The sequence below is a fragment of the Strix aluco genome, chromosome 4, assembly GCF_031877795.1.
Source record: "Strix aluco isolate bStrAlu1 chromosome 4, bStrAlu1.hap1, whole genome shotgun sequence".
NCBI lineage: Eukaryota > Metazoa > Chordata > Aves > Strigiformes > Strigidae > Strix > Strix aluco.
The window spans coordinates 89,951,835-89,965,709 of record NC_133934.1 but is presented as its reverse complement, the minus strand read 5'-3'; the positions used below and the strand labels follow the sequence as shown (position 1 = coordinate 89,965,709).

The 13,875-nt window shown below is 39.4% G+C and overlaps 1 protein-coding gene across 1 annotated transcript in view; it reads left to right on the top strand.

Moving 5' to 3' along the window:
• The window catches only part of LTK (leukocyte receptor tyrosine kinase), a 103,057-nt gene that overhangs the window by 32,514 nt on the left and 56,668 nt on the right, over positions 1–13,875 (top strand). Inside the window, exon 2 of the mRNA XM_074824151.1 lies at positions 10,770–10,883. Within this exon, the coding sequence (XP_074680252.1) occupies positions 10,770–10,883 (114 nt within the window). The remainder of the gene's footprint in view (positions 1–10,769; positions 10,884–13,875) is intronic.

The window sequence follows — 13,875 nt, the reverse complement described above, 5'->3', positions numbered from 1 at the left end:
GAGTGGTAATGGAAACCCTGCTCCTGAGTAGTGTCTTTGTGGCATGAGAACCTCTGTTCTTATCTGGGAAGAGTTACCAGAGAAAGGTGTGTATCTAATAAAAATGCTTACAATGATGTATGGAGCATCCTTATAGCTGATTTATGCTGCTATGCAAGGGTTAAGTTCTCAAAGGGGAATCCTTAGATGATGAAGAGCTGTTGGCAGCCATCCTTGTGTCAAAAGTAGATCAAAGAAAAAAAGCAGTGCAGGAAATGTGCCTTTGTGCTTGGATGGCCTCTGTGAGCAGAGCAGCCCCTGAGGGATTCTTGGAGCAGAGCATTCCTAAGGCTGTTCCTAGTAAAACAAGGATAGAAAGGAATATTAAGTAACCTCGAAGATCAAGGGAGCTCAAGGACAGCTTAAAGTCACTTTTGTCCTCTCCACTTAAGTTATGTTGTGTGAAATCAAGTAACTGAAAATAATTTTCTTTTTACTAAATTGAATTCTACAGGATCAATTTCACGTTCATTGTAATAATTCTATCAAAACCTGGATCTCAAAATTATATTTCTTTCACTTTCTTGCTGGCACACAATTTCTCTTTTGCTGCAAAACGTTGCACTGCTGTGCCACGGAAGCTGAAGGGCAGGGACACATTGTTCCTGCCACAGGCCACAAAATGCAGAGGCATCTTGAAGCTTGTAGCTGAACATCTCCTAGAGTGCAGCTGTCTAGCAATTATGTCTCCCATTTCTCTTTTGCCTAGATTTACTGTTCACTCTAGGCAGCTCACAGAGCGTTTTTTGGCATTTTAGCATACGAGTTTGTTGAAAACTAAATATTCTATCTCATGGGAAACTGATTTTGGAAATCTTGTTTCATTTCTAATCATGATGAAGACTCAAAATCCTAACATTTTTCACAAACCAAATTGTTTCAGATTTATGCTTTGACTTAATCAAAATGAGTCATTCAGTATGGCAAAGTCTGTTTTGAAAGCATTAAAATACTTTCCTTCAGCTAGGTATTGCACCATTTTACTGCATTAATGTTACAAACTCTGAATTTGAAGCAGATTACAGAGTAAAGAAGACATGTTTCGACCTTAACAAAATGCTCTAATAGTTTCCACGTGAATATTTGGAAGATATTAGTATTTCCCATTAAGTAATGGAACTGGCATTTTCATATAAAAACATGCCATGAGAAAATAATCACTGCTCAGCATTTTACAGTCATCAGCAGAGAGTGAGGCTATGAGCAGTCTTTTGAGGGAGCCCTTCTCTTCCGCTTTCTAACTCTCTCTGCATCTACAGGCTTTATATCTTCCTTCACCTTCCCTTGTGACTAATTATGCCTGTCACATCTACATGTGTGAATTCACACACACAGATCTCCTTTTAAGCTGCAATTGAAAAACCCTATGAGTGCTGTTCTGAAGGAATAAAACAATTATTTCTTCCTCTAAATTTATGCATAAGAGCACAACGGTTTTGAAGTGCTGTTCCCTTGGAAGGCAAAATGTATTTCCATCATGTATTCCTTCTTAGTTCTTCTTTGGAGCTGCTTGAAAACCTCTATTAAGAGTTGGACACCTGCCCCTTAATTTTATTCATCTCAGAGTTATATGTCTAATGTAAGTCAGTCATCCAAGCTATGCTCCCTCTGTGATGATGGTTCTTTGACAGTTTGTATTAAAACAGGTATCTTAGGGTGCAATTTCATATCCCTTTCCTCTAATGACAAAGCCAACTTGAAAGGCTTGCATCCTTCCTCTTCCCACAGCTTGTCATTGTGGTTTTGACAATATAACCATTTGCATGGCCTGACTGTAAACGAGATCAAAAATATTGCCAGGTTAACCTAAAAAATTTAACCAATGAGAAAGGAAAATTTTCCTTAAGAATGGATGGTGGGCTTATTGTAGAAAAATGAAAGAGTGTTTTAAAGTTTGAAAAGAGAATAAAAGGTCTCAGGGAATCAAAAACATTTTCTTTCACTTTTTGGTTCATTGAATACTTTGGGTTCCCCCCCCCCCCTTTTTTTTTTTCCCACCTCTGTTTTGGCCAGTTTTTACAGACCCAAGAAGATCCATATTCCCTCTGAGAAAAACACAGTTATGTCTCTCTTAATTTACTACAAATTTTTCTTTCCCCATTAATGTGTATGGAGGAGCAAGGGAAGAAAAGATACCAGATTAAGAGTTCAGGATCTGGAACTCTGCTGTCTCCAGCACAGATGTGATATAAACAGCAAATGTGGTTTTTACATGCCATCACCCAGGAATGCCAAACATTCAGATGCAAGGCTGTAGCTCAGACCAATGAAATTCTACCAAGAAGTTGATTGCCAGTGAAACTTTAGGTCATATGGACAAATCGCTCTTATTTAGAACCACCATCAGTACAACCTGTGTTAGCTGTCAGTATAATTTCTGTACAGAGTTAGCAGAAAAGGAGTGGATGCCTCTGCTGCTAGCAATCACCCCAGCCTGAAGAGAAGAGAAGAGAAGAGAAGAGAAGAGAAGAGAAGAGAAGAGAAGAGAAGAGAAGAGAAGAGAAGAGAAGAGAAGAGAAGAGAAGAGAAGAGAAGAGAAGAGAAGAGAAGAGAAGAGAAGAGAAGAGAAGAGAAGAGAAGAGAAGAGAAGAGAAGAGAAGAGAAGAGAAGAGAAGAGAAGAGAAGAAGGACAGAATGGAGCTTCCCTGAACAGTGCATCTCAAAGGTCCTTGGAAAGCCTTCGGACAATTGGATACCATGGGATTGATTCCTGGCAGCTTTCATAGAGGTGAGACAATGCAAAACCTAGTCCTTATTAGCTGTGAGTAATAAGCAGTTAGTATTATAAAAATAGACATATGAGTAATGAGCAGCTGTGCTATAAAAAGAGAAATCTTTCTAAGTTAATGTGACAATATGTGTACACGTGAGTATGCGCATGTATACACTACACAATTACTAGATTAGGAGGACACAGTAGATGGCATATTTTTGGATTTCAAGAAGTGTTTTTGGCAGCCTATTTCTCAACTGTAATTAAAATAGTCATTTGGATCTATTTCGGTAGATGTACATGTACACTGAAAACTGAATAAGAAATCATAATTAGTAAGTTGCTATTCAAATGCAATATGCCAGGTTAGGGAAGTAGTATCAAAAGGAGGACCCAAGAATTCCATCTCATATCTTATATAATAGGTGAGTTTTGTGAGAAAAATGTAGATGGCATGGGCAAAACTTCTGTCTAATAGCTGTAGCACAGTGATGGAAACCTGCAATGAACTGTATTTTGTGTCGGAGCTTAAAGAGTCTTTTTTTTGAGTGCAGCATGGTGATTTTATTAGAAACAAAGATTTGAGGCATAAAAGGATGAGTACGCAGTCTATAAAGCATTGGAGAGGATAAAGAGTGGTTGGACAACCTGATTCAGGAAACATCACTATCCAGGGAAGGAATTGGCCACTGAGTGACCGAATAGAGAAAGTGAGGAAATGAGAGACAAAGCAGCATTTTGTGTAACTAGGGGCAGCAAGGAAGCAGGCATGCTGTGAGCAGTGGGGAGGAGGACTGTAGGAATTTTGTACAACTGCAAATCTCTAGTCATTCTGTATGTCATGGAAACTGCAGATGATCTTTGGCAATCCAAGTGAACAGTGTAACAGGGAGTTACTCAGTGCCTGGTTGTGAAAAGCTCTTCAGACTGATCCACTTACAACCCTTCAGGGAAGATTCTTGTCACAAGTCAGCAGGTGGGCAAGGAGGTGGTGTTCTGTTTCTTGTGGGTGGGATACCAGATAGGGTTGCAACAGCTGAGTAGGTTCTCTGAAGTAAATAAGCAAGGAGCTACAAGGAAAATCCATACTAGCATGAATGACTGGTTTTAGTTTTGCAGAATATAACTAATTTTTAGAAGTCTTCTAATGGTGCTGAAGAAGAGCATATACAAGGTATGTTTGTAGATGCCATTCATGTTCTGCACATAAAACAATACAGAAAGTTTTTTTAAAAAAAGTCTGTAAGTATTCTGCTAGCCAGGTATGTTGCATAAGACTTGGGTCTGTGAAATGCATGTCTATATTCTCTGGGGAAAAGAGACTCTGTGGTTTGACTGACCTCCAGCTCACTGGAGGGGAAGCAATCTTCTAGACTTTTTAGGCCAGATTGGTTCGGTTGATATTAAATTAGCAACCAAGGGAAATGATAGAAAAGTGAGGAATAAAAATCACTTGTTTAGCAGAGAGTCGAGAATAAAATTAATCAAGGCACCAAGGACTGAAAGAAGAGTTCTTTAATTGCCTACTACCAACGTGATGAGGCTGGCTAATAAACAAGTGGCAATGGAATGGAATTACTAATTTCTAAACTTAAATGCTGATAAACTGGAATTTCTCAGACTAGGAAGGAGGATTTTTGTGATTGGAATCAAAGGACAGAAGTAGGTTGGGAACAGTACTACGTGGCAAAAATGACATTTCATCTTTCCCTAGCCATTGAACCAAATGATCTTGAAGGCCAAAAGATCAATTAATACCCAAAATAAATGTTGATGTACTTGCTGATGACTGCTGTAGACCGTCAAATCTGACTAAAGACCTGGATGAAATACAAACTAGCCCCTTTGTGTAAGGGGAGGAAAAAAGAGTGTGCATGTGTCTGTGTGTGTGTGTGTGTGTGTGAAGTCTTCAATACAAGTGACATCTTGGAGGTTTCATTGTGCCAGCGTGAGAGCATCTTTGCAAATGTTGAGTAGATGACAACATCTGAATGCAAATCCTCATGTCACATATTACAATGTTGTCTGAGACCTATTCTCAGCAAGTGAAGAATTGAGGTAAGAACTGAGCTCAGAACTAAACCCAGACGTTATACAAGTGGAAGTGATTGTGGCTTGAATACACACTTCTTTGAAACAGAATAAAATCTGAAGCGGTCTGACATGTACTTCAGTCTAGATAGTCTAACAAATGGACTTTAGTGCCTAAATAACATCTGAAGTGATGTATCCTGGTACTTCCAGAAGAGGTAAATCTCCCAAAGTTTAAAACAATGTCACACTAACTCAGTTGGAAGAAAGGCTGTGGACATAAAAATGCAGATAATGGTTGGGTTGTTTTTGTAAATGGCTAGCAAGCCACAAGCCTATAGCTGAAAGGGAGGCTATGCTGGTATAAAAATAAGGAAAAAAGTACATTGCTTGCAGTAAAAAGAAGCTGAAAAGTCAAAAAATTAGCAATAGATGAAGAAAGAAAAAGAAATTAAGAAGAAACCAGCAGCAGAGTTAGGAAGTCTAAGGATGTTTCCCAAGTGCATTAGTATCAAAAACACCTTAGCAATTATATGAATCTGTAATAGATGTGTGTAGTAGGTTTGTCAAAAATGGAGACAAAAAGAAAAAGAGTTCAATAAACATTTCTAGGAAAAAAAAACCAACAATTGATGCTTCACTGTCACATTGAAATGATGCAGAAGTTTTCATAACACAAACATGTGAAAAAAGCAGTAATTAAAATGCCTTGTTTGTAAAACAACTGGTCAAGACAGCTTGTGTTCAAGAATTTTGAAAAACTAGCTAAGGAGCTTTAAAAGACATCCATGTTGAATTTTTCAGTCAGTGCTGTGATACTGAAGAAATGTGAAGAACTGGAAGAAGGTTAATGTTTCATTAGTATTTAAAAGGGTAAATGGAATATGCTGGATGGCTGTATTTAGTTATGTGTGCTGATATACGCTCTAGTCATGTGAGTAAGACTTGGTAATACGAAGATTGCTGCCTTAACATCAGTCTTGAGTAAAAATATCAGAACTCTTGATAAAGGTTTAAAGAACTAGAAAAGGCTTTATAATTATATGTCAGTCTAAAGGGCTTATTTGAAAAGACATCTTGATGCACTGCAATTTTTTTTTTTCTGAGTTTACCAGTTTGACAAAACTCATAGTGTGGATGTAGGGCATTCCTACTTCAGTCACAGACTTAAATTGGGAACTCCTGATATGTACTTTGGTGTGTGCCTGGGCTGGTACAAATCACTATGTCACATGTAGATTTAAAATGAAAGTATAAATAGGAATTGTTATTGACTAACTCTGCCTGTAAGTTTCGTGTAAGGGTAAGTTCTGGGCTATGTGTTATTTAACAGTTTTAACAGTAAGTCAGAAAACAACGTAAAAACTGTACTGGTGATCTGCTGATAACATAAAGATTAAGATAGGGAAAACTAAGGCAGAGTCCAGCTCAACAGCGCACTAAAACCAGCTGTCTCAAAGGAAAATAATACACCTACGGAGGATAGAAATACCTGTTCTGGAAGAAAACATGCCAGAGAAAGACTTGAAGTCATGGTGGATGATCAAGTAAGTTTTTATTCTGGCCAAAATGACTGATGAGATTGTTGCACAGATGAACAGGGACATTTCAAGACAAAGCAGAACGGCCATTCTGCATAGCATGACATTAGTGTGCACTGATGTCTGCCTTTCAGTAAGAACCCTGAAAAACTGGAGAAGGCTCTAAGAAGATCCTAAAGTATCACCTCACATAATAAGCTTTGGCAAAACTGCATTTTGTCATGTTGCTCCCCTTTTTGACCATTACCTGCCATCTATCTGGACAGAGTACAAAAAGAGTGATGAAGTAAGCAAGGGACATGGGGACCAACCAACTAATGAGCAAAGAATAAAAGTTTAATAGCAAGCAGCAGGAGATCACAGTGATATTTTCAAGGTGAAGTGTTAATAACTTAAAGCTGTAAATACTCATGAAGGAGAGAGATTGAGCTGAAAGTGGAAGGTTTAGGAGTAACTGAAAAATGCTAGGATACGTAGTAGACAAAGAGTCTTCTTTTCACTAGTCTGACTTCCTGACAGTCAGGTCTATTAGTCTGTACATTAGTTTAGCTTCTCAGAGAAGCAGTGAGAAATAATGAGTTGCTATTTTGATATTAGATGGGGAAAACACTAGAAAATTCTCTAAACGAAATTCCTTTAATGCTCTAAAGGAAGATGGCTTTGCTGACCTGGAATTGATTTACAATCATGAGTTCTAATTATTTTCTGTAGTTCTCTTCTCTTCTGCAAAGTAACATTAGCATTCAGGAAAAATTTCAGCTCTGCAGGTGTCCGAATGGTTTTTTTTGTAAGATAGTGAAAGAATTGGAATTACCTTCTGAGTGCTGGTGGCTTCTGATTTTACTGTGTTTGATTACAGAAAAAGCAATAGATTTGTGCTGTACTGTTAAAAGATCCCATATTTTTGCTGTGACAGTTGAGTAGTGATACATTTTCTGTTTCTTCCTGATCATTTTATGTTCCTTAATGGCAGACCTAGCTTAAAATCACTGATCTCCTTTCTCTCCATCTTTTATTCCTTTTCACTTAAACCATTGCCTTTTGCTGATCAAAACAGAGAAATTGGGTATTAGATAAGCAATAGTCTTTATTATTTGTTTAATGCTGAAATTCATGTCATACAAGAATTACATACAAGCATGTATGAGAGGATATGATGTGAGGTCATTAGAAGCATCTCTGGAGTTCCCAGTTTCAAAAGAAAATGAAGAAGAGTTTCTTTTAGTGACTGTGTGCACTAGATTTTAAGTTCACTCAGAGAGGTTGAATGAGTGAGAGAGAAAAATAATTGAGATATAAAGTCAGAGTGTAGGCTGGACTGGAGTGTTACAGAACCACTATCCAGATCTCATGTATGGAATCATCATACTGTAAATTCTCCTCTACTCAGCCATAGCCAGAAATTCTTTGCTATGAGGAAAAAAATGAATGGGGACGTATTTCTGTGGGTGCGTATGAACAAATTCCTTGCCTATCACTGAATCTAGGGTCTTCTGATATTTTGTTTCTCAGTGAACTCAGCTGTAATGACTGCCTTTTCTTCCTCTCATATGACCAGTTCAGTAAGTGGCATCTTCCCAGAGTAGGCAAATAGGGTTGTTACCAGGTGTTTGAATGAACCCTCTTAGCTTTTTGCCAAAATTGAATAGGGTGTTGCTGACAGAATACACAGCGGATAATGTAATTAGCAGATCAAGTTTCATGCAGTGCTCTTTGTGACAAAGCAGTAAAGTGTTAATATATCTTAATACCAGACCAGCAAACTTCATAGACGCTTACCTCAATGGTACAAAAAACTGTTGTACCTTGTTTGTCTCAGCCATCACCAATGCAATGGATTTTTTTTTTTTTCACACTGAAGCAGTAAATCCATGGTTCAAGTAGATTAGGTCTCTGTTCATGGTAAATCTGCCACTGAAACTTGTCTGCTAATGAGAAAGAAGAGGAAAATCCCAAAGGTGTGTATGTAATGGGTGGAGGGGAGTGCAAGTCAGATATTTTGATTAAGTTTTAGTTTTGTCAGGAGGAATGTCTCTAGCAGAACTTCTGCAATGACTGTACTACATTTTGTGGGTCCCATGATATTTAGGCTATTTCCAAAATATATGAGCAACTTGGATTGTAAGGAGATGAGTGGGTGGAACAGGCTTTACAGAAAGCCCTGAGGGAAGTAAATACTGAACCTACAGCAGTGTTTAACAAAGATCAGGAGATATAGGACTGAGCAACAGACACAGAACATAAGTTGGGAGGAACAGACTCAAGTTGTCAGAAGGTCTTGTTCTCTTTCCACAGCATAATTTCTTTTAACGTAGTGAAATAGATTTGTTTGCAGTACGTGATTGATTTTTAGCATGGATTTTTCATAAGGCAAGCCTTTCATGAGGCTGCCAAAACTTTGGCCAGCTAAGTGCCACATAAGAATTCACATTTTTTTTGAGGATTTCATCCCATTATTGAACATACCTTACTTATAAGACACTGACACTGATCTGCTATACAGTGCAGAATCAGCTTTTCCAACATTAATATCCATAAATATTTGAACACAGAGGCAGGAAAAAATGTAGGGATTGACAATTGTTCTGTGGAGACTACAGGTCTGGCATCAGTACAGTGTGTGTCTGCTGCAGCATGATGCTGTTCTGTTCTAAAGTTATCCTTTCCTTAGAACCCCATGAAGACTGATGGCTGCCTTTAGTACTATAATAAAAGATGGAAGGATATAGCATTCTTACGCTATGAAACATTTCACAGTATTTTATTCAGAGTGGTGCACGTTGCTGTATATGTTAAAATGAAAATAATTTTAACATTTTAAAATCAGACCAGATATTGCTGAAAAACCAAAAGCAGTGGTAAGTTTGAAAAAGTTGAAGATATGTTCAAGTTTTGGGTGGTTTTCGGTTTTCTTTTTCTAGATCCTTCTGTATGTTTTCATAATATTACTGTTCAAATTAGTTTTGCTGAGAATATCTTAGCTGTTATCAATGGGATGTCTACACATTTTTGTCTCAACTGCAATTTATGTGAATAAGATTCCTGTTTCCTCTGACATGATTTCACATTTTTATATTGCTGAATTCATAACCCACATGGCTGAGGTTTGAAAGAAATTCATTTTGCATCTCTCTGTCTTTGAACATCTTTTGAAAATAAATATGTTTTAGTCAACTTGTTTATGATTCCTAGAAAAGACTAACACAATCTTAAATAAAGATTACTGTGTGCTCAGTTTGGGACTTGTGTATTTTCACATGCACATGTTGGTTAAATAAGAAAGCCATTGTTGGTATGAGTTGTTCAAAAAAGAGATACGAAGGTAATGAATATTTAATAGTCAGAAGTACTACAATGGATAATAATTTTGGTAAAGTTGTTTTCCTTTGAATAACAAAAACTTGATCCAGAACACCACCTCCATTTAAAATTGGCTAATCTTAGCATGCTGGATTTACTATTCACATTGGTGAAGTAGAAAATAATTTCTATGGCCTTCTATATCTTCTGAGATTTTGGTCTTTTTATCCAGCACAACCAAACTTTACATCAGGACTCTAAGGTCTGATCTAAGTAAAAATGCACAACTGTGTATGTCTTGGCGCCATAATCGTGATCAAATGTCACAGTTACCTATGAAGGTTTTTATAGCTCTATGACAAAGGGATCCCTAAGATAGAGCAGTGCAGGGGGATTAATAAGAAGGGTATTGGACAGACTACATGTTCTAGATATCAGATACAGGAAAGTTACTTGATTCCTTTGAAAATCCCAGGCTTTGTTCCTGGCAGTAAGAAAGGAATCTGTTCTCTGGATGTGTGCAGTGATGCAAAGGTTTCATTAGTGTTAGTTTCAGATGGAGTGTTCTTGTGTGGTGAAGATGAGAGGACTTATGCAGGTCATCCCAAAAGATTGCTGATAAATCCATGTCATGTATTGTATAGATAGCACATATTTTACAGTTGAACTCTTCTAATCACAGAATCATAGAATGGTTTGGGTCAGAAGGGGCCTTTTAAAGGTCATCTAGTCCAAGCACCCTGCCATGGGCAGGGACATCTTTCCCTAAGACAGGTTGCTCAAAGCCCCGTCCAACCTGAATGCTTTAGAGGTGTAGTTGTTGGCAGGCAGCTGGGTGCTGCAACATGGGCACTACTGGAATATACAGTGTCTCTGTAGACTATATATGCTGGTAAAAATGTCAGTGGATAAAGAATAGTAAAGAACACATTATTAAGTAAAGTATTCTGCTGTAGTTATGTTTCTGGGAAGTGGTAGGGCTATTCTGAAACATCACTGGGACAGTACTGCACCAGTACACTGCAATGAGGTTGAGCGTAATATAACAGGGCTTTGTTAAATATATGTTTCTGCTTAACAATATGGGAGCATAGTTTTGTATAGAAACATCAAAATCTTCCCCTGTTCTTTTTGTTTTGTTATAGTTGTTGTCTCCTGTTCTGGATCACATGAAGAAAACTCTTCTTCACCAAATCCACCTCAGAAGCTCTCCCTGATAAAAAGTAGGATGATTTCATTGCATCAGCCTTCTAAACCAGGTACCATAAGTCCTCTTCCTTACATCCTCCTTATTTCTACTTCAGAATATAGGTGCCAGATAGATGCTGGCAGTCACAAGGACCCTTTACCAGAAAGTTGTGCCACTGGATTTCTGACTGGAAATGGAGGAATGACCCAGAAAGGCCAGTGTAACCTTAAGGGAATCCCTTACTTCCTTATTAAAAAAAAAAAAAAAAAAAACAAACCAGGAAAGAAAAAGTATAATCTTCTCCATCAGCACAGTGAAATCCATCAGATTTGGGGTTGGGAGTTCTTGAAATAAAAGCTAATTAGTGGAGCTACTTTCCAGCAACTATAGAACAGACTACCTTCCTTGATACCAAATTAAGTTTTTTTTCAACTGTAATTCTCTTTTTCTAGGCATTATAAAAGCCCAGTGAGCTAGACAAAATGCTTGTGAGATAAGTAGGATGAATTTTGTCTTACTGTGGTTCTGGGATAGATGAAGCAAACACTAAATGTCTAAGAGAAACGAGTCAGTTGTTATCAGTGGTGTGGCAACTTGGAAATTGAAGTGGTGCCTCTTCATTTAGTGGAATAATGACAGAATGTTTGAGGATGGAATGGACCTCTTGAGATCATCTAGTACAACCCCCCTGGCTCAAGTAGTGTCAGCTAGAGCAGGTTGCCCATGACCATGTCCTGATGGCTTTTGAACATCTCCACAGATGGAGACTGCACAGCTTCTCTGGGCAACCTGTTCCAGTGTTTGACCACTCTTACAGTAAAAAGTGTTTTCTTGTGTTCAGATTGAATTTCCTGTTTTGCTTTTTTTAATTTGTGCCCAATGCCTCTTGTTCTGTCAGTGGACACTACTGAGAAGTGTCTGGCTTCCTCTTCATTCCCTCCCATCAGGTGTTTGTAGACATTGATAGAATTTGCCTAAGCCTTCTCAGACTTGAACAGTCCCAGCTCTGTCAGCCTCTCCTCTTACGAAAGATGCTCCAGTCCCTCAGTCATCTTTGTGGACCTATGCTAGACTTGTTCCATTAAGTCTGTATTTTTCTTATATGGGGGAGTCCAGAGCTGGACACAGTACTCCAGTTGTGGTCTCATCAGTGCTGAGTAGAAAGGAAGGATCACCTCCCTTGATCTGTTGGCAACGCTCTTCCTAATGCAGCCCAGAAGGCTGTTGTCCTTCTTTGTCACAAGGATGTGTTGCTGGCTCATGGGCAGCTTGTTGTCCACCAGGACCCTGAAGTCCTTCTCTTTAGAGCTGCTTTTCAGCCAGTCAACCCCCAGCATTTACTGGTGCCAGGGGTTATTCCTCCTGAGGTGCAGGACTTGGCATTTTCTTCTGTTGAACTCCAAGAGATTCCTTTCAGCCCAATTTCCAGCCTGTCCAGGTTGCTCTGAATGACAGCACAGTCATCTGGTGTGTCACCTGCTCCTCCCTGTTTTGTAACCTCTGTGAACTTGCTGAGGGTGCTCTCTGACCCCTTGTCCAGGTCATTAATGAAGATGCTAAACAATAAAGAAAGGCCTGTGCATGTTAGAAAAGTCACATACATTCCTCACAGGAGGTGGCAAGGTGACCTAGTCTTGCCAGAGAGGATTTCCTTATAGTAACATCTTGCAGATGGTATCCAATTCTTTAAAGTGTGATTCTTCTTTCTGACATGCCCTGAACTGTCCATGAGCTTTCTTCAATCTAAGCTTCTTCAGAGTACTTTTGTAACATCTTAAAATATATCCTTTACTGATTGTAGTAATATAGATATATTTCTCTATTTTACTTTTTCCTTTTCATTTCTGTCACATTTTGCCTTTCTTTCAACCTGCCCTTGAAGTTCTCCAAGTTCAGAGTGCTAAACAAAGCTGGATGCGAAGCATCTGTAAAGTGGTACACAGCAGTGTCAGAGGCTGCAGCTTTCAGCGTTCTCTTTCACTGTGACCACATGAGTGTACCCAGTTCTTTTCCTCTGTGATTTATGCTAAACAGCAGCTTCTTCTTGATGGATCTTTCCATCGCAATGCAATGCACGTGATTGTCGGGGCCATCCCAAGCACAAACACAGGCTGGGCAATGAGTGGATTGAGAGCAGCCCTGCAGAGAAGGACTTGACTAGATGATCTTCAAGGTCTTTTCCAATCTAGATGATTCTGTGACTTGGGAGCAATAGTGGATGAAAAACTGAGTATGAACCAGCAATGTGCACTTGCAGCCCAGAAAGCCAACCATATCCTGGGTTGTATCAAGAGCAGTGTGGCCAGCAGGTCAAGGGAGGGGATTCTCCCCCTCTACTCTGCTCTCATGAGACCCCACCTCGAGTACTGCGTCCAGCTCTGGAGTCTCCAACATAAGAAGGAGATGGACCAGCTTGAGTGGGTCCAGAGGAGGCCACAAAGATGATCCAGGGGCTGAAGCACCTTCCTTGTTGAGGACAGGCTGAGAGTTGGGGGTGTTCAGTCTGGAGAAGAGAAGGCTCCGGGGAGACCTTACAGTGGCCTTCCAGTGCTTAAAGGGGCTACAGGAAAGATGGGGGGGGACTCTTGATCAAGGGGTGTAGGGATAGGATGAGGGGTAACAGTTTTAAATGGAAAGAGGGCAGACTTAGACTAGATATAAGGAAGAAATTCTTCCCTGTGAGGGTGGTGAGACACTGGCACAGGTTGCCCAGAGAAGCTGTGGCTGCCCCCTCCCTGGCAGTGTTCAAGGCCAGGCTGGACCGGGCTTTGAGCAACCTGGGCTAGTGGAAGGTGTCTCTGCCCATGGCAGGGATGCTGGAAATGGATGATTTTTAAGGTCCCTTCCAACCCAAACCATTCTATGATGATCTATTGCCAGAAAGCTCAGAGTCCTTTTTTTACTGGATGTCAGCAACTTCCCTGATCTATTTCAGACTCTTCTTCCAGGAATTCAGATCCTCTCAGGCCTCACGTTGTGGCAGATAGGTTTTATACAGCTTGGAGAGTATGGGAATCAGATGCTTTTGAAGGAGAATGTTGTGTTCACTTATCTGAGCTGCA